Source organism: Macaca nemestrina, chromosome 7 (genome assembly GCF_043159975.1).
Source record: "Macaca nemestrina isolate mMacNem1 chromosome 7, mMacNem.hap1, whole genome shotgun sequence".
In the NCBI taxonomy this organism is placed as follows: Eukaryota; Metazoa; Chordata; class Mammalia; order Primates; family Cercopithecidae; genus Macaca; species Macaca nemestrina.
The window spans coordinates 152,877,012-152,897,812 of NC_092131.1; the positions used below are offsets into that span (position 1 = coordinate 152,877,012).

General features: G+C 38.9%; 1 protein-coding gene across 12 annotated transcripts in view; it reads right to left on the reverse strand.

Moving 5' to 3' along the window:
* The window catches only part of LOC105490574 (galactokinase 2), a 275,378-nt gene that overhangs the window by 176,205 nt on the left and 78,372 nt on the right, over positions 1-20,801 (reverse strand). For all 12 annotated transcript variants that reach the window (XR_003019991.2, XR_011625304.1, XM_011756364.3 and 9 more), the window contains 2 exons: positions 14,202-14,292; positions 10,815-10,961 (listed from right to left, as the gene is read on the reverse strand). Coding sequence is in view for 10 of the 12 variants with exons in the window: in XM_011756364.3 (XP_011754666.1) it covers positions 10,815-10,961; positions 14,202-14,292 (238 nt within the window). In the remaining 2 variants the exon portion in view is untranslated. The remainder of the gene's footprint in view (positions 1-10,814; positions 10,962-14,201; positions 14,293-20,801) is intronic.

The following is a 20,801-nucleotide window of genomic DNA, read 5'->3' on the forward strand; positions in this document are numbered from 1 at the left end:
AGGTAAAAACACCTCCAAATAAGGAAGAGGAACAGGCTATGACCTAATGCCCACTTGGACCAGTATAAGCATGCCAGGGCAAATATTTAGGCTAAATTGTGGGAGCAAAGAACATAAAGTACATTGATTTCTTCATTAGAGCTAGCAGATATTTAAGAATGTTAGCACAGCTCTTTGAATAAATTTTGCTTCTAAGAGAAGTTACTATTTATTCCTAATTAGATGGGGAAGAGAGTCTCTTTGAAGAGGAACCTCTACTTTACTTTTTACACCACCAATACACTCAACAAGACTTCATACAATTACAAAAACTTCCCTGACTACTAATTTCTTTTCCTACCTTGCCTATTTTCTTGCTAAACTCTTTCCCTGAACTTCATCAAAATCTCCTATCAGGATGATCAGAGAACTGCAGGTATTAAGCCAGTTTAACAGAGTCATCCTTGTGAAGTTAAAGGAAGAACTATTCTCACCCTCATTTTAGAAACAGAAACTGAGGCAAGGGGAAGTTATCACAAGATACAGAGCGAATTGGCCAAAGAAGGGACAAAGTTAAGTCAGCCTTTTATTGTCTGCCTTACTCTACCAAATATTAGTCTGGGAGTCAGCATGGGTAACTCTTGACCAAGATGGCTACCATCACCTCTGTGAAACAGAAATGCATGAAAATAAATGAGAAACATTTCTGAATTTGGTAGGGGGGTTATCTATCCTTGTATTTTCACCTTTAAGTTATTTTCAATGCACACAACTGATGTAGTAGGTAAAAGCTATGCACATATGTGTAGTACTTAACATCACTTGCATTGTTCCAGTTAATTCTTTAAATACTGTATCATACTTAGCTTACTGTGGGCTGCAAGTCAAAATCTGGAGGCCTTGAAACACAGTCACTGAATAATAATGATTTAAGGATCACAACAAAAGTTCAAAACACAGCCAGGCATACATATCAGTTTGTAGCAACAGTGGTTTCACTTGAAACCACTTGCAAACAGTGACCCATAATCCTCAAATCTGCTGTTCCCTAATTATTCTTGTTTGCCTTCGTTTATGCTAAAGGTAAACATGTATTTAGCCCAGAAAAGGAAACGGAAAAAAAACCAGAAGTGACCCAAACAATGTCTGCAAAGCAGGGGTTGTAATCTGCAATCAAATAGCTTAGTCACATCACCCAAGTGAATCCAAACTACTCAAAATCATTAAATAAATGATTCAGTCTCCAATCCTACTCCTAAAAAAGAATACAACCAGAGGATCTCCTTTAATTGACAAAACTACGTGAATGGTTTTGTATTGACATTATTAACTAAAAACTTAAAACACATTTAAACACAGGCCACCCAGAGTTAACACTATAGCTTCCTGGTTTTTGTACCAGTGAGCACGTGGCTTCAGTCCATGTTCAACACTTAATTAAGAGATTCTTTTCAAAGATTGTATTCTGGATTTACCATCTTTTCAGAGGCCATACTGCTGCAGTTCATTAGCACTCAACATCTGGCTGGAATGTTTTAAACTACTATTTTCCTTAACCATTATATGGATGAGGTTTCATTATTCTAAGGAAACTGAAACAATGTCCTTGTGTGGACTTCTAAGCATAATAATTAGTGACAGTGCAAATTGGTTTCTGATTTTTCTTATACCATGTAGCAAACTATTAAAACATTCAAATCATAGTTTATATAATTGTGAGATCCTTTTCATTTTATAACATAGACATGTCTTTCTTTTTCAGGCACAAGGTCTTATTCTGAAGGCCAAGAAATGTTTCACTGAAATGCACTATATGTGAAGAAAAATATAGTCTTGTACTTTCTCAAGGAAACAGCACTTATAAACTCAGAAAAGTGAAAATGTGGACATATTTGGCACAGAACTTTTAACATTCCACTTACTCTGTTTATGAACCTTAGAGGGATCCAGTACAGTATGGATTTCAAACTTCAAAAACACTCCCCTGAAAAGAGTATCAACCCATGTCTATATGACTAATTTGCCCCTGAAATGAAATTAAGTAAATCTGTTCAGGGACTTAAGCAACAAGAAAGCATCCCTGTAGTCAAAAAGTTTTTAAACTGAATTTCATGAGGCTGCATAAGAATTTTTAGGCCTTGGCTGACACATATTTATAAGTCTGGCTCAGAGAACTGTTAAAATACACTTATGGGTTCACTCTGCCTGAAATGCTCTTGGGCCCCTCCCAGTGCTTTCTTTCCCAGCCTTTCCTTCCTTTAACATTTTCTTAGAACTCACCAATTACTTGAAATTGTCCCTGTTTAACTTCCCCAAGGAGCCATTATTTCAACCTCTTTATTCATTTACATATAAAATACCTTACACTTTGTATGAGATAGATGGTCAGTTAATAAATCTTCTGTTACTATTCCACTATATGCATTTAAGTTCCATAAGGGCATTGACCATTTGTCTTCCTTCCTTCTTTTCTTTTTTCTCTTCTCTTCTCTTTTCTTCCTTATTGTTTCCCCTCTTGCCACTATCAGGGGTATGGTATAGTACTCCCAGGTAAAAGAACTTAATCCTTGTAAATCACATCTTGCCATCCCCAGCTCACAGTCCTCCAAAGGTTTTCCATTACACTTAGAATGAAAGCCAAAGAAGACGCTACACACCCTTGACCAACTCTCTCAACTCACCTTCCACCTCTTCCCGCTTCTCTCTCACCACACCCCAACCACAGGGACCTCTTATTCCTGAGACACGACAAACTCACTTTCACCTTAGGGCTTTTGCACTTGCTGTTCCCTCTGACACTCTTTCTCAGCTGCTCACTCCCTAAGGTCTCTGTTCAAATGTCCTCTCCTTGGAGAGAACTTCTCCTAACTCCCTAGATACAATGTAAGATTTCCCTTAACTATGGCCTAGCTGATATTATATATTTATTTGTATAGCTCTTCATGATCTATCTCATACCACCACTCCCACCACCAGTATAGAAACTCCATGAAAGCAGGGGTACTTCACTGGTTTTATTCACAGTTGTATTTCCAGTGCCTAGAACAATGCATGGCATATAGTAGGTATTCAACAAATGCCACTGAATCACTGCTTTCAAGTGGTATAATAGGAAGTTTATACTGTCTTCTCTTGAAAGCACTCCTCACAAATCCAGTATTATACATGTTATTCTGGGCTTCCCAATACACGATTCTTGATGCCATCCGAGAGATTCCCCAGCTTCCTCAGTGAACTATAACTCAAAGGAAGGTTTTATGTCCAACTCGTATTCTGGGTAACTCAGAATCATGTAAATTGTGTTTTTGACAAAATGCCAGAGATACCCACGTACAAGAATTCTCCCTTACCCCACTATTCCCAGCTGGACATTTCAGTCTTCATCAACCAAGATAATATGGGTTTTCTTTTCCTTCCTTAGACTTCAGTATGGGGCATGCAGCTCAACCCTATACTTCTCTACTGTACCTCCCAGATTCTCCAAAGTGGATCTTCTGAATATCACTTGAATATTACAACCTCATGAATTCAAAATCTACTCCCAACCCTACACCAGAAGGAGGAATTTGTGGATAGATGCTAGTCTAACATACCTTACTACCCAAGACTAGCTTTTAGAGTTGCAACCTGTTTCCCAAGTAGGCCAGCTATTTCTGTTCTAACATTCCTAAGAGGTACTTGGTCCTTTCTTCTTGGCCTCCAAGGACAATTCCAAGAACAGACAGAAACTGGACAGTAGAGCAACCCAAATCCCATTCTTACAAAATACAGGCATACCTTGTAGAACACCTCAGCAACTAATGTTTTCTTGGTGAAAGACTTCTTGATTTTTGATACCCAAACTTCATAGAATGTTCATATCTCTCAAAACAACACTTTCCAAAAGGTGTTGATGTAGGAAAAAATACATATTTACACCCTAAAACCTAAACACAATATTGTTAACAAAATAGTATGCAGAGTACTGAAATACCAGATGTCACTACAGACATACAGGTATTACTATATAAAGTAACTGCTTGTTAACAACCATATTAATTGTTTAACATTCAAGAAAATTGGTTTAAGCATTTTTCATGCTACTTCTGTGTGACTTATATAAAGAAAGTTTTACTGTATTTTTGTAACATTGTAGGAAATTAGAGGTTTTGAGTTGAGGAATAATGCATTATACTTTTTCCTATTTAAAAAAAAAAATAGGCCCCTGCTCAATAATTTTGTGCAGAACATCTGATTTGTTGGAATGGACTACAGCCACTAAATGGAAGATGCCTGTATTTTCTTGGATTCTTCCACCCAAAACCCATCAACAGGCCTCACCCTAAACCGTTGATTTGGTCACATTCCGACAGCTCATCTGTTCTCAATCTCTAGCCTTGACTCATTGAATCCCTTCTCATCTCTTCATCTTCCAGGTTCCCCCAGGTGTGCTCATACAGGTCATCTAACTTTTCATCCTATTTGCATTATTATTTTTCATTCTATTCACTTCTTCTCTCTATCCTTTATTTTACTTTCTAAAAGATTAAATACAGGTAAAAGGCTTATAACAACAACAAAAGCAGCCCTAGCACACTCTGTCATCCCTATCCCCAATGCAATGTGTACAGCGGCAAATACTTTTGATTCTTTGCTCTTGCTTTCAATTCCAAATAACAATGGTAAATGTTATTGCCTGTTGTTTCATTTTAAACATTATTTATTGCTTTCCTATTATGGTAAGTGAGGATTTTAGCTCTCTTATGTCCACCTTTCCTTTACCCTCCTCCACTTTTCTCAATAAAGTTATGCCCAAAATTTTGTTTAAATTCATATTTGGTGGGTTAATTACTGAGATTATTGTTCACTTATGAGCCAAATACTGAAAAATGATTGATTTCATTTCTGTTACAAACTTTTTGTTTTTCCTATATTTAATAATTGCCCCATTTCCTCATTTGCTTAGATTTATCTAGCTGAGCTTTGTTGTATCCTACAACAGCTCTGTGAAATTCTGAATCTGTTTTCCACATGATTGAACATATCAGATTTATCAGCTTTTTTGGCTTTTTTTTTTTTTTACTGATAAGATTTATAAGTTCCATTTTTCTCTCTCCTCATTTTAATCTGCACTGCTTTCTAAGCTGCTGGATATTATGGGTGTTATGTTGGAATTTCCCTTATGTTCTATAAATACCCAACTCCTCTCTCCTGTATTGGATTTCTCATTTCCTAGTTCCCATGGGATCTTCTTTCTTGGTTTACTCCCTAGTTTTAGTGGATTACATCCTCTAGACTTTTACACTTTACATGTTGAAAATGTTTTACTATATCCTCACATTTGATTAATTCATTTAAACAGATATCCTAAACCAAAATGTATTAATATTTTAGAGATACTTATCAACTGCCTTTATCTTCCAATACTGTTTTTGAGAAATTCATTTACATTCCTGATCCTTTGATTATGATCTCTTTCCCTTCTTTTCTCTTGCTCTGTCAACTAGCTTTTAGTGTCTTTTCTATAAACACTCAAGTTTCAGAATTTCCAGATGATATTCTTTGGTTTGGCCTTTTACATTTATTACACCAAACACCCAGTGAGCCCTTCCAATCAGAATTCACATTTTCACTTTGGAAAAAATAATCTTCTGGACAGACACAGTGGCTCACATCTATAATCCCAGAGCTTTGAGAGGCCAATGAGGGAGGATCACTGGAGGTCAGGAGTTTGAGACCAGCTTGGGCAACACAGGCCCCATATCTATTTTTCATAATAATAATAATTTTCTAATAACTGCTTTTTCTGTTTTTCCTTGCTAGTTGGATATGGATTTCTGGAATTGATCCAGAAATTTTCCTGCTTTTCTCTCTTATTGTCCAGCTCTTTTATTCCCTACTATATCAGAGAGTTCTTCCAGTCTGTTCTCTTTTTTTGAGAAAAGGTCTCACTGTGTTGCCCAGGCTGGTCTTGAACTCCTGGGCTCAAGTAATCCTCCTGCTTCAGCCTCCCAAAGTGCTAAGATTGCAGGCACGAGCCACCATGCCCAGCAATTGCAATCTTTTTGCTAAATTTTGTCTTGCTGTCACATTTTTAATATGCAAAAACTCTATCTTATTGTTTGCTCCTTTTTAAAAAAAGTAACACTCTTACTTTTTAAGGACTTAACATTTTCTTTTATTTCTCTGAGGACATCATGTCTTTGAAGCATTCTTCTGCTCTCAGCATTGTCTCTGTTTCCTCTGGGTTCCTGTTTTCTGTTTTTTTGTTTGTTTGGTTCATTTTGGAGGTTTTCTTGCAAAATCTTACTATCCATTGATGCCCTATCATATTTAAGAGTGAGTCACTAAAAAGCCTATTAGAAGCTTTATAAATGGGCTTCTAACAGGGTCATAGAGGAGCTGGAGAAGGGGGTCACCAAATGTCCGTATCTGTATGAACCATCTCTGGGATGGTTCAATTTCCTTTGAGAAGGATCCTCCAACATTCCTGCTGGAGTGCAGGGTGGTGAGGTTGCCAGTGTGCCAGTAATGACTAGAAGAATGAAGCTAAGGATTTCACTGTTCAGATGCAGAAGTCCTCTAATCTCCCGGTTTTCAAGTCTTTCTCATCCTGCCTTTCTCAGTGCTCAGTGCCCCCAAGTACAAATGATCTCTGGTGGTTTCTCTAGAGACTCCTGCAACAGTAGGGGGAAATGGTCCCAAGTGAAGAGAGGCCTTTTAGGGTCTAAATAGTCCTCATAAAGGCTTTCAGATAAATCCTCACCCATCATATTACCCTGCTTTCTTCCTAAGGCTTGCCAGAGAGCTGTGGGATGAGTCAGCTGCCTTTCCATCTACAACTCCCTCCACAGGCACTTGGCTCTGACCTTTCTCCATTCTGCTAAGTCATGTACCATTCCTCTATCCACTTTCCATCTCTGTATTTTGTGGTTTATCGTTATTTATGTCTCCTTGGTTTACCGAAGATAAAGCTTGTGCTTCCTTTTCTTATTTTCCCTGTTGTTTGGAAATTATTTTTGAGAAAAGAAGATTAATAAGATTAATTTAGGGATACAGAAAAAGACTAGATAAGTCTTATCCTGACATCTTGAAATCAGAAGTCTCTAGATTTTCTTTTTTCATAGATCTTTTACCACATCATACTCTCTTGTACTAGCAACATTCTGATTCATAATTTCTGGCTTCCAGATTCTCTGGGTGATTAGTCATACTGTTCTCTGGTTTCAGATATGCAACATTTAGTGTATTAATGAATTAACAAGTTCTACATCTACTTATCATATCCCATCTGCAGTAATTGTTGTCTGCAACTGAATGGGGTTTACTGAGTATAAAATAATAGGAAAGGCTTTAGTCACCAATCTGTTGTGGGACTTAAGTGTCCTTGTCAAATAGGCTGGTTATTTTCGGTTGTCCCTCTGTCCCTCTATTCTCACACTTCCCCTACCCCAAGAGGCTGACCTCTATAGAGAATTCCCCTCAACTATTCCCACTCATTGCCATTTTCATCTGTGTCATTCTTTCTCTGCCTTGCTGCATTTCTGGCAACATTACTCTATATCCGCAGCTCCTAAAATATAACGGCTTCCAGCTTCACAAGAGAACCCTTCCTAATTAGTTCCCTTGACCTTACCCACACCTCTGTAAAAGTCTCTTTATTAAACTCTCTTCAGTTATACCTAACATGTCATTTGTTTCCTATGGTAACACTAATACATCAGTAAAAGGAGCATTTTGAACTAGCTCATCTCTAAGGTCCCTTGAGTTCTTAGATTCTATGATTTTTACAAGAGTAAAATCACATGGCATTTAAATTAAAGACTCTGAACAAATTACAGACTTCCTTTCATTCAAGATTCTGTCTCACTCCAGAAAAAAATAATTCTCCAAATAATTATGCTCAGTCCTTAGAAAATATAAATATTGTTAGTACAACTTAGACTAGCTGAGAAAGCCAGAATATACATATTGTTCCCTTTTTGCTTAGGCACTGCAGTAAGATAGCTCTGATAAAAAATGTATTTGCTATTTCTGACTTTGAAAACAGACAATCAGAATTAATTCCAAGGGTTCAAGTGTTTCTCTTTATCTTCTTTCCTTCCTGTTTCTTAGATATGTATATTATCAAAACACCAGAAAAATAGAAAAACTAAGTTTCACCAATCCTCCCATTAAAAGTGAAATGAATTCCTTGACTTCACACCCTCCTCCAAATACCAAATTATTTTTTTCCATGCATCGCCAGACTTTTTGTATCCACTGAACTTTACCACTTTCTTACCCCTTATAGACCCTTCAACCCATTTCCATCTAAAACTGCTCTTGCCAAAGTTTTGTACAACTTCTTTGTTGTGATAGTCAATGGATACTTCTCAGAACTTGTGGTAACCTCTCAGAAGCATATGACAACACTACCACTCCTTTCATGAAACATTATCTTCTTTGTCTTTGCTGTTGCCTCACCTTTCTGGTTTCTCTCATACTTACTGGACTACTCCTCAATCCCTTCAGTGGACATCTCTTACTCTGCCCATTCCTCAAATGTTCATGTTTCTTGGGGCTCTGTTCTAGTTTTCCTTATCTTTCCGCCTATATTCCACCACCAGGTATCTTGATCTACTCCTATGGCTTCAAAAACGATGATAAACTAATGATTCTCAAATGCACCATCTCAAGTCCAGATCTCCTCCTGACCTTCATATTTTTTTCATAACTAAATACTAAATAACTCCATCAGTATGCCCAACGATTCCTCACACTCAACATTTCGGCTTCCACTCAAACCTATTTTTCCCCCATATCTCTTATTCCAATGAATCATACCAAGCCAGACACCAATATAATCTTTGGGTCTTTGCTGTTCCCCATTCCCATGCCCAATCAATGATCAAGTCCTACTGATTCTGAGATCTTGAATCCATCTAATTCTAACCATTCTCATTGCTACTTCTCTAGACCAAATCATCTCCCTACTGCTAAAACCCTGAAATGCAGACTTTGTAATATAGCCAGGGAGATCTTTCTAAAATACAGATATGAACACCTTACCCTCTTCCTAAAATCCTACAATGGTTTCCCACTGCTATGAAGATGATGCCTAAACTCCTTAACAAAGTTTACAAGGCCCAGCATCTGATCTCCTGCTCTGTTATCCAAATTGCTATATGCTTCAGCCATACTGAGACATTTTTTAGTTACTCCAAAAAGCCATGATTGCTTTTACTCTGGACATTTCCACATGATGTTCTCTCCACCCAATACATGCTTATCTGATGTCATCAGTGTTATGCCATCAATATCCACAATTCATTGAATCGTTGGTGGCTCCATTTAGATGTCCTATGCTCTCTAAATCTGGGTTATATCTGCTCCCATAGAAAACTACTTATCCACTTACTATATTCTATTGCAGTTGCCTATTTACTTGTCTCTTTTCCCTTTTAGATTATAAGCACAATGAAAGTTGAGACTATACCTATTATATCTCCAATGGCTTGAACATTATCTGGCACAAAATAGCCACTAAATAAATAATGGTTGAATGATGAACAAACAAATGAGTAAATAAACAAATCAGATTAAAAGTTGTACCAGGGGAAACACATTTTACATATGGACTTCCTGTCCCTTGCTTCTTCTCTTCTCAAAAAATAATAATAATATGTAAGCCCCCTTTCCCTCCCAACCAGCCATTGCTTACTAAGGGCTAATTAATGTATACTTACACAGGACAGCTAAAAAGAAGGATTCTGTCTGAAACTTTGCTTTCTCCTTCATTTCTGCCTTTCCTCCTATATATAAAATTTTCAAACTGAAAGTTAAAACATGCTTAAAAGAGACTAAGCATGTGGCTGCCTTTCTCTTGATCTGCCCAAACCATCTGTAAACCTGGTAGTGTATGTACATGGGGTAAAAAGAACCTATGATAACATTTTATTTGAACCAGAATGCTAAAGCATTAATTAAAGCTAAGCACACCTGCTCTAAACTGCAGAGTCAGAGATTTATGTGAACTTATAAACTTGAGGCTTTCTGACCTCTTGTACAATTTATATTTCCTTTAAATAAGCATTTCCTCTTTGTAATACAATATTTTAAAGTTTATTTCTGTGACTAATCTGCTAGCATATTCAGTTCCTTTATTACCTAGTCTTTACCTTTGTAACCCACTACTTGTCAAATTTTTAATTTAAGGTTTTGGGTGAAAATAAGCAGTCTCAACCATGAGGGGAAGAATTTCTTGCCCTAAATTTAACTTGTTAATGAGGTGATCTAAAACGATATCCATACATTCAAATTCCATATTTAATACAAAATATTTTTACCTTTTTATTTTTTTTGAGACAGAGTCTCGCTCTGTTGCCCAGGCTGGAGTGCAGTGGCGCGATCTCAGCTCACTGCAAGCTCTGCCTCCTGGGTTCACGCCATTCTCCTGCCTCAGCCTCCCGAGTAGCTGGGACTACAGGTGCCCGCCACCACGCTTGGCTAATTTTTTTGTATATTTAGGAGAGACGGGGTTTCACCATGTTAGCCAGGATGGTCTCGATCTCCTGACCTCGTGATCCGCCCGCCTCAGACTCCCAAAGTGCTGGGATTACAGGCTTGAGCCACCGCGCCAGGCCAATACAAAGTATTTTTATACAGTTATTCACAGATCTATTCATGCACTGTTTGGAGGGTATAAGCTACTTTATAGTGATTTATCACTTGTTAAGTTACAATGCTCACCCACATGTGCAGTCCTTTTAAAGAAGACAGTTTTTCAGTCAAAGAAGGCATTCTGATCTGAGATTTGGACGCTAATGATTTTAGAAGGAGAGGGTTCTACGAGGTTTCCTATCAAACATAGTTACCTTGGATAGATTCCTTCCTAGCACTGTGAGCGTCACCAAGCCAGCACAACAGACCAAAGCACTGGAGCTGGAGAGGCCAGAACTTGGTGGGATATTTCCATCTACCAGGCAGTTCATTCCAGTCAGGTTACTAAGACCAAAGTGTTCCTAAGAATATAAGGAAAAACAGCAACAGTAATTCAGTATTGAATTCAACGAGTAGTGAAAGCTTCCTTCATTCCCCAGAGAACAAAAGTCTATCAATAGACTTATAATAGTTATAGAAACTACTTGCGCAATTCAATCGTGACATTTTATTTAACGACTCTTGGCCACAGGGTAATTCCTTTAAATGCCTTTAATTTTCTTGCCTTGAATGTTCTTTTTCTTGAATATTAATTGATTTGAATATGGAAAAAATATAAAATTGCTTTGAATATTCTTTTTCTTGAGTATTAATTGATTTGAACAAATAAGGAAAAAATATAAAACAATTATAATTCAACTTGCCAAGTAGCAAGACAAGAAATATACAGTTATCTATGAGGTAATTTAAATCTCCATGCAGCACATCTCCAGCATTCTGTTATTACAAAAGTCCAAGCCCCAAGCAGTGACTTGTTTCTAAAGAGTGCCTTTAGAAGATTCTCTGAAAAAAAAAGAGTTCCAAACTTTCTCAGTTCTGTTTTACTTATGAAAAAACCTAGGCACCAAGAGATGAAGAAATTTTCCCAAGATGACCCACAGGGAGATGAGAGTAGGGCCCAGGTCTCTGATTCCTGTTTGAAAACTTCTCAATTGCAGTTAGAAACCTGAGCCAGCAAACTGTCATTGTGATTTAATATGCCAGCTAGATGAGAAAATCCAGATTTTTACTACAGTTTATAGATACAGTTTAGCCATATGGTAGCTTTAAAGACAGTGAAATTAGAATTCAGCCACAAATGAGAATACAGACCCTAAACAAGTCAAGGAAACTCTATTTCTACAAATAGGAAGCCCAAAGAAATAATCAGACTCTGATTTAAATATGGAAAGCTCTAGCATACTTACACGAATTTCTAACACTAGGATACTTTGGAATGATATAGTATCATAACCTTTGTGGTTTAAGTTTACAAATAAATTCAAGTCTATCTCCTTCTCAAGAAAAAGTACCATAGTCTTTGCAAATTACTCAAATGACTAAAGATTAACATATGAAATACTATTACTTAATTAAGCATTTCATCTACATATTATACAAGGGAGAATTTCAATAAACTAGCTAGAATAACTAAAATAACAACAAAATTCTGCAAATAAAATTTTTCCTTAATGTTTCATCTGTCTGTCCTAGCTAGCAAAACTCTCATACCACACTAAGAAGAAATTTAGCTGAGTATACTTCTCTTTCTGATTTCAAGTCATCTAAAAATTTCCCTCCAGAAATACAAATTATAAACTGAAACTGTACTGTTGCCAATGCCCTTTCATACAGAATATCAGACAGTTTGTTTAAAAAAAAAAAAAAAACTTGAAGAATACAATATATTTAACTATAAACTGATCAAACATGGGTGTCTTGAGTGGGAATCATACTTAAGAACTTATCAGCCAGGTGTGGTGGCTCATGCCTGTAATCCCAGCACTTTGGGAGGCCAAGGTGGGTGGGTCATGAAATCAGGAGTTCAAGACCAGCCTGGCCAATATGGTGAAAACCCGTCTCTACTAAAAATATAAAAATCAGCTGGGCGCGGTGGCAGGCGCCTGTAATCCCAGCTACTCGGGAGGCTGAGGCAGGAGAATTGCTTGAACCCAGGGGGCAGAGGTTGCAGTGAGCTGAGATCATGCCATTGCACTCCAGCCTGGGCCACGGAGCAAGACTCTATCTCAAAAAAAAAAAAAAAAAAAAGCACTTATCATGCAATGTTTAAATGAAAACGTATAACAAATTCAAAATGCAAATGGGTATATGTCACATTCTGTAATAGCTCTATCCCAAAAGGATAACATGTTCAATTTAATATAAACGAATTATCCTCTGAAACTTTCTAGTATTTGAATCTGAAAGTTTCTGAACAGGCTAGCATTTAAATTATCTTTCTGCCAAAAGCTTATTGGATAAGTTTGCTTTTGCACATAAGTTGTCAAACCAAACAGGAAGGCTTTAAAACCTGAAATGCTCAAAAGTAACACAAAGCAACATGCATTATTTAGGCCACTTTACCCATATGCTGCAAAAAGGCATGTTGTTACAAGGAAGATTAAAATTGCATTTGCCAGGCAAATGCTTCCAAATACTGTAATTCCTACTAATGTATATAAGCCAGATGATCTGAAGATTTAAAACCTGCCAATAACTTTTCCTGTAAGTTATTACCATGTGTCTGAGAGGAAGGAAAACACAAAAGAAAGAAAGAAATGACCCATTAACTTTAAGAACAAAAACCACCACTGTTACAGTATAGAACTACACGTTAGAAATAAATTTGATGTATTTCTGTAATGGACGTGCCACTAAGTCCTAGCTGCTCATTACAAAGTTTCAAATAGGACTGCCAGGCAGTAAGGAACACAAACTCTCTAAAACACCGGTCAGTTTGTTTGTTTACTTTTAGCTCACAAAGGCAAAATTTACTGCTTATTGTCCTACCTGTGATTCTATACAAGTCACTATATCTAAAATAATTATTGCAATATAAAAGTGGCTCTAAAAACAGCAAATATCAATTTTCTTTTGGTCCTTGATACTTTTTCAACTATGAGAGAGAGTGAAAACATTTTATTTTCTTGTTCTTGTTCTAATGTAACATTAGACATTTTCAAAGTAATTATTCAATGTTTCTAGGAAAATACTTACACTAATACATTTCATTACATCTTTTTTTAATCCCATCTGAAGTAGCAATAACAATACTAGCTACCATTTATTAAATGGCTACTATCAAGCCTTATGTAATTCTTTTAACAACTCTTCATCAGTTTAGCAATGACATCATTTTACAGATAAATCTGAGACTTAAGAGGTTAAATTACCACAGCTGGGAAGAGCCCAGATTCAAACCTGGGCTGACTCTAAATCCTATTACAGTATACCCCTATATATCCCAAGTATACATGTAAATAATAGTACTAAAACATATCCTCAAAGGTATGTTTAAACAAAGATTTTAAAACCAGACAGATGTTTGTCAAATGCACCTATTTATGAAAAGCCAGCTATATGAAAACCACTACTGCCCCCTGTGAACACTACCCCAAAAACAGTCATATCTTCCCCACTCTCTGAAACACAAACTAGCAAAATAGAACAGAAGCATCGGTTAGTACTGTAAGGAGATGAAAAAGATGTAGTAAATAAAATAAATCTGACAGAATACACATGATAATCTCAACTGGTAGTAAGTGTCTTATAAACCAATTTACCTGAATTCCTTTAAGTCCACATAAGAAATAGTTGTGCCACAAAGGCTTGGTTTTATCAATCTGAATGTTATTAGCACTAGTACTGAAGTCCCTGCGAAGACAAAAGACACCATTAATTTAAAATCTGTAGGCCTTGAGCTGCAAAATCAATGGCTGACTGCTGCCATCTTGTGCCAACATAGTGATACTGACTCTCCTTTCCCATTTATGTTCAAACTGTGTCTACAGCAAAACATCTCCAGCTGCTAAGAGTTAAGAGAGGAAGTTGTAGTGGCCTTAATGACTAAACTACCTCCAACTGACCCTTTTTATTTCCTGAAACAGAGAGGAAACAATATATTTTAGAGTAATCTACAACTATTTTCTCTTTCATGTTGGTCCTTGTTAAACTGGTGTAAACCACATGAATGCTTATCCTCTGGGCCTGCTGTTTGGCACACCCTCAAACTGAAACAGGAGTACTCAAAGCCATCCCTGCCACCCATCCAATTTTACCATCTGTACAATTTAAGAAAACAAACAAACAAACAAAATAATGATTCTGATGCGTAATCAATTTAACAAAATAAGATTCCATGAGTCTATACTAATGTAAGTTAACAAATAAATAAAAAGCTAAATGAAGAGGAAGGAAAAACTCTTTATTATGGTAAAATGCCAACTAATAGATATAGAAGAAATGATGTGACTAGAAAAGTCACTACACAGTAAACTTTATGATAATTTGTTTCAAGAAACAATTATCAATGGATGCTAAACTTAAGAGAGCAAAAACGTGATGAGAAGTAAGATATTTACAGTATTTCCCCACCAGACACTTATGAACTACAATGGAAAAACATAGTATCTGCGCTGGGTGTTAGCGGCTCACACCTCTAATCTCAGCACTTTAGGAGGCTGAGGCAGGGGAATCATGAGGTCAGGAGTTTGAGATAAGCCTGGCCAATATGGTGGAATCTCATCTCTACTAAAAATAGAAAAATTAGCCAGGTGTGGTGGCACGTACCTATAGTCCCAGTTACTCCAGAGGCTGAGGCAGAATAATCACTTCAACCTGGGAGGTGAAGGTTGCAGTGAGCTGAGATCATGCCACTGCACTCCAGCCTGGGTGACAGAGCGAGATTCCATCTCAAAAAAAAAAAAAGTATCTGATATGGTTTGGCTGTGTCCCCACTCAAGTTGCATCTTGAATTGTAGCTCCCATAATTTTCACATGTTGTGGGAGGGACTCAATGGAAGGTAACTGAATCATGGGGGTGGGTCTTTCTTGTGCTTTTGTCATGATAGTGAATAAGTCTCATGAAATCTGATGGTTTTACAAACAGGAGTTCCCCTGCACATGCTCGCTTTGCCTGCTGCCATGTAAGATATGACTTTGCTCTTCATTTGCCTTCTGCCATGATTGTGAGGCTTCCCCCGCCATATTGAACTGCGAGTCAATTAAACCTCTTTCCTTTATAAATTACCCAGTCTTGGGTTTGTCTTTATTAACAGCATGAAAATGAACTAATATAGTATCTTTATGGTAGAAAGATCTGGCAGATGGCACCTTAATCAAATGATCAAAATTAACACCACCAGTAAAGGGATGTTTTGTGCCTCCTTGATACAATGTACTAAGCATACATCCATGGAATGTGGGATTTCCTTATGCTAGTCTTGTGACTTCTTTGTAAGTCAAAAAAATACTTCAAAATGAAAAATAGATAAATAAATAGGCTCCTAAAATCAGTCAAAGAACAATGTATGTGAAATGGGAGAATCAATTAAAGAGGAGGAAATGAGGTAAAATTCCCCATATTGACTGAGTGCTCTAATATAATTAACTAAATATCTACTATATGCCAGTCATTGTAATAGAAGCCTTCCATGGATTATTTTAACTTAACAACATGGATACATTATCTCTTTCAAAATATATTAAATGACTAACCACTTAAGCATACAAAGCATGCATGGGAATATAAAGGTAAAAGGCAGAAGGCTTGCCTTTTAAAAGTTCATAATCTAGCCAAGATGATATGAACATAAATAACTACCAGACAGTAATGGCATGTGATAATAATACGGGGTGGGATATGTGGCTGAGAGAGTATTATTTCTAAAAGTCTGCATTTGATAGAGAGAGGATGTCTTCCTGGAGGCTCAGAGAGGATTAGTTGCTTTCCAAAAACGCAGTCTGACATCAGCTCATCACAATTTTCCTCTACTGTCACTCACAGAAGTTAAAATATGTTGCTCACAGTCAATAAGAGGTCACAGAATTTGAAAGCAGATAAAGTTATGTTAGCGTATCTGACAGGTTCTGCTCCTAGTTAAGAGGACATCTTGAAAGTCACTAAGAAAACCAGAAAGAGATTCTGATGGTGAAATATGAACAGAACGGGTAGGCAGACATGAGGAGAAAAAGAGGAAAGTTCAAATAGTAGGAAGCTACATGAGCCACATTTCAGAAAGGACTATGATATAATTTGGATTTGCATCCCTGCCCAAATCTCATGCCAAGTTGTAATCCCCAGTGTTGGAGGTGGGACCTGGTGGGAGGTGATTGGATCATGCGAGTGGATTTCCCCCTTTGGTATTGTTTTCATGATAGAGCTCTCACTAGATCTGGTTGTTTAAAAAGTGTGTGGCACTTCCCACCTCTCTCTCTTCCGCCTGACTCTAGCCATGTAGACATGCCTACTTTCCTTTTGCCTTCCACCATGCTTGTAAGTTTCCTGAGGCCTCCCTAGCCATGCTTCCTGTACAGCCTGTAGAACTGTGAGCCAATTAAACCTCTTTTCTTTATAAATTACCCAGTCTCAGGTATTTCTTTATAGCAGTGCAAGAATGAACTAATATGGAAAATTGGTAACAAGGAAAGGGGCATTGGTATAAAGATACCTGAAACTTTGAATTTGGGTGTGGAACTGGGTAACAGGTAGAGGTTGGACCAATTTGGAAGGCTCAGAAAAAGACAGGAGGATGAGGAAAATTTGTAACTTCCTAGAGACTTGTTGAATGGTTGTTTCCAAAATGCTGATAGTGATATGGACAATGAAGTCCCAGCTAAGGAGGTCTCAGATGAAAATGAGGAACTTCTTGGGAACTAATGTAAAGGTCATTTTGTTATGCATTAGCAAAGAGCCTGGAGGCATTGTGCCCCTGCTCTAGGGATATGTAGAACTTTGAACTTGAGAGTGATGATTTAGGATATCTGACAGAAGAAATTTCTAAGCAGCAAAGCATTCAAGATATAGCCTGCTGCTTCTAACAACCTATGTTCATACGCATGAGCAAAGAAATTACCTGAAACTGAAACTTATATTTAAAAGGGAAGCAAAGTGTATGAGTTTGAAAAATTTGAAGCCTGGCCATGTGGTAGAAAAGAAAAGGCCTTTTTGGAGGAGTTCAAGCCAGCTACAGAAATTTGCATAAGTAAAGAACAGCCAAATGCTAATAGCCAAGACAAAAGGGGAAAAGACCTCCAAGGCATTTCAGAAACCTTTGCAGCAGCTCCTTCCATCACAGGCATGGAGGTCTAAGAAGGAAGAATGGTTTCATGAACAGGGACCAGGGTCCCACTGCCCTGCACAGCCTCAAGACACTGCTCCCCACATCCTGGCCTCTCCGCCTCCAGGGGTGGCTAAAAGGACTCCAGATACAGCTCAGGCTGCTGCTTCAGGGGGTGCAAGCCATAAAACTTGGTGCTTCCACGAGGTGTTAAGCCTGCCAATGTTCAGAGTGCAAGAGTCAAGACTTGGGGAGCCTCTGCCTAGATTTCAGAGGATGTGTAGAAGAGCCTAAATGTCCAGGCAGAAGCCTGCTGCAGGAGCAGAGCCCTCATGGAGAATCTCTATCTCTACTAGGGCAGCGTGGAAGGGAAATCTGGGGTTGGATCCCCCACACAGAGTCCCCATGGGGCACTACCCAGGGGAGCTGTGAGAAGAGGGCCATCATCTTTGAGACTGCAGAATGGTAGATCAACCCAGCAGCTTGCACCATGCACATGTAAAAGCCACACGTGCTTGAACACCAGTCCATGAAAGCAGCCTCAGGGGCTTTACTTTGCAAAGCCTCAGGGGTGGAGCTTCCAAAGGCCTTAGGAGCCCACCCCTTGCCCCAGTGTGCCCTGGAAGTGAGACGTGGGGTCAAAGGAGATTATTTGGATCTTTAAGATGTAATGACTCCCTTGCTGGGTTTTGAACTTACATGCGGCCTGTAGCCCCTTTCTTTTGGCTAATTTCTCCCTTTTGGAAAAGAAGTATTTACCCAGTGCTTGTACCCTCATTGTATGTTGGAAGTAATAACTAACCCATTTGTTATTTTACAGGCTTATAGGCAGAAGGGACTTGCCTTTTCTCAGATAAGACTTTGGACTGTGGACTTGTGAGTTAATGCTGGAATGAGTTAAGACTCTGAGGACTGTTGAGAAGGCATGACTGAATTTTGGAATGTGAGGACACAAGACTTGGGAGGGGCTAGGGACAGAATAATATGGTTTGGATTTGTGTCCCTGCCTGAATCTCATGTCAAATTATAATCCCCAGTTTTGGAAGTGGGGCCTGGTAGAAAGTGATTGGATCACAGAGGTGGATTTCCCCCTTTGGTACTCTTCTCATGATACAGTTCTCACTTGACTTGGTTGTGTAAAAAGTGTGTAGCTGCCCCCAGCCCTCTTCCTCCTGCTCCACTCATGTAAGACATGCCTGCTTCTTTGCTTTCCACCATGTTTGTAAGTTGCCTGAAGCCTCCTCAGCCGTGCTTCCTGTACATCCTGCAGAGAATCACGGGCCAATTATACCTCTTTTATTTATAAAATTACCCAGTCTCAGGTATTTCTTTATAGCAGTGTGAGAATGGACTAATACAAATTGAAAAGTGCTAGCTCCCACAGAATTAGAAGTATAGCTTAAGTCTGTCAGAAAAAAAAAACAAACAAACAAAAAACTGCGTTTTGATTAGTTAATGATCTTTGCTCTTTTCCGCATCCCTGTCTCACCTCTCTGCCTAGCCTTTTCCTGAGATTCAAAACCAGATACTCATTTTCCCACCAAATCTCTACCCTGCATTACATTATCCATTTGCTTTCTCTACCCCCACTTCCATGTTGTAGAATTCTGAGAAAAGAATCCTGAAAATGAGCAGACATGACCCATTATTACATTAATACTTTCCATTTACATATTTTATTCATTTACTTGTTCTTCAAAGAAACATCTGCCCAGTGTCTACCCTGTGTGTGTCTGGACCTGGGATAGGTAGACCATTGTAAGACACCTGCATGTGTCTGGATCTGGGGCAGACCATTTATAATAAGAGTAGCATCAAAAGAAATATGAAGTTGGAGGCACAGAGGAATGTCTATAGGCATCTGGTACTTGCCTTCTCCACAAAGAAGAACCAAAATAACAAGTTGACGATCATAGTTAGAAAAGATCACGTAAGAGAGAACACTGAATTCAACAAGAAGTGACAGGAAACACTTAAGGCAAGGAAGGAGAGGAAATCAGGGCAGCCTGCTGAGCCAGAATCAGCTGGGAGCCTAGAGAGGCTCTCCAATGTGGGTAAAGGGCAAGAGAAACACCCCAAGTGGTCCACATTACTATTAAGGACTCCTGCAATCCTAGCCATAGGACAGCCCCTCAACCCTTGAGGTCCATGTGACTGACAGAGAAACTGCTTGGAGATCACATGATGGCATTGCTCCAAAGAGGAAATTCACGCTGGGTTCCACACACCCCCAAGTCCTAAACAATTTGCACGTCACTATACTGAGATCCCAGACTCTACTAGACTGCATCCTGCCATGGGGACCAACAGCTCCTGTCTCCACATCCCTGCAACCTCTCTGATATCCCCTACCCACAGACAACATGAGTGCTAACTGCTGTTGTCAGAGCCAAAATGCAAGCCACTGGCAATAACTACAATACTCCCAGCAGTGAGGCTGCTGTGCATTTTCACGAGCCCTAAATACAGACTCCCTTACTCAAAGAAACTACCATTGCACTGCTGGGGCCAAACCATGAGCCACTGGCAGACCCCTGGTATTCGCAGCAGCAGAGCCACCGTGCACTTTCATGTGCCCCGAGGAAAAGCTACCCCACCTGCAGCCACCACCTGGAGCCAAAGTGCATGCTCCCCAGCCAGTTGTCTACGACTGCTGCCAGTGAAAGCAACCCCACTCTCCCCAGCAGCTGGGCCACAGCACAGCCACTGCCACTACCACCTGAGCATTCCACTAGGTGGCTTGGTTCACTCTACTCCTGCCTACCACTTGCATACACCACCAGGAGACCTGAGGATAGGCCCGCCCTGCCAGACTCCATGCCTATGCCTAAGCATACTATCCAGAGTACTAAGAATGGCTGTGTCCAATCTACCACCACTGGCACCTGAACACTCTCCCAGGGACCTAAAGATGAGCCCACCCAACCTACTACTACTACCACAGCTAGCTTCCACCTGCATGCAACACCTGCGGCACTGAGGATCAACTCACCCAGCCTAACATAGCCACCAACAACAATGCAGAATGCTTGGGAGCCAGAGGGTTGTTCTACCACTGCTACTGCCATCACACAGGTGACACTAACTACCCAGGGGTCCAAGGAC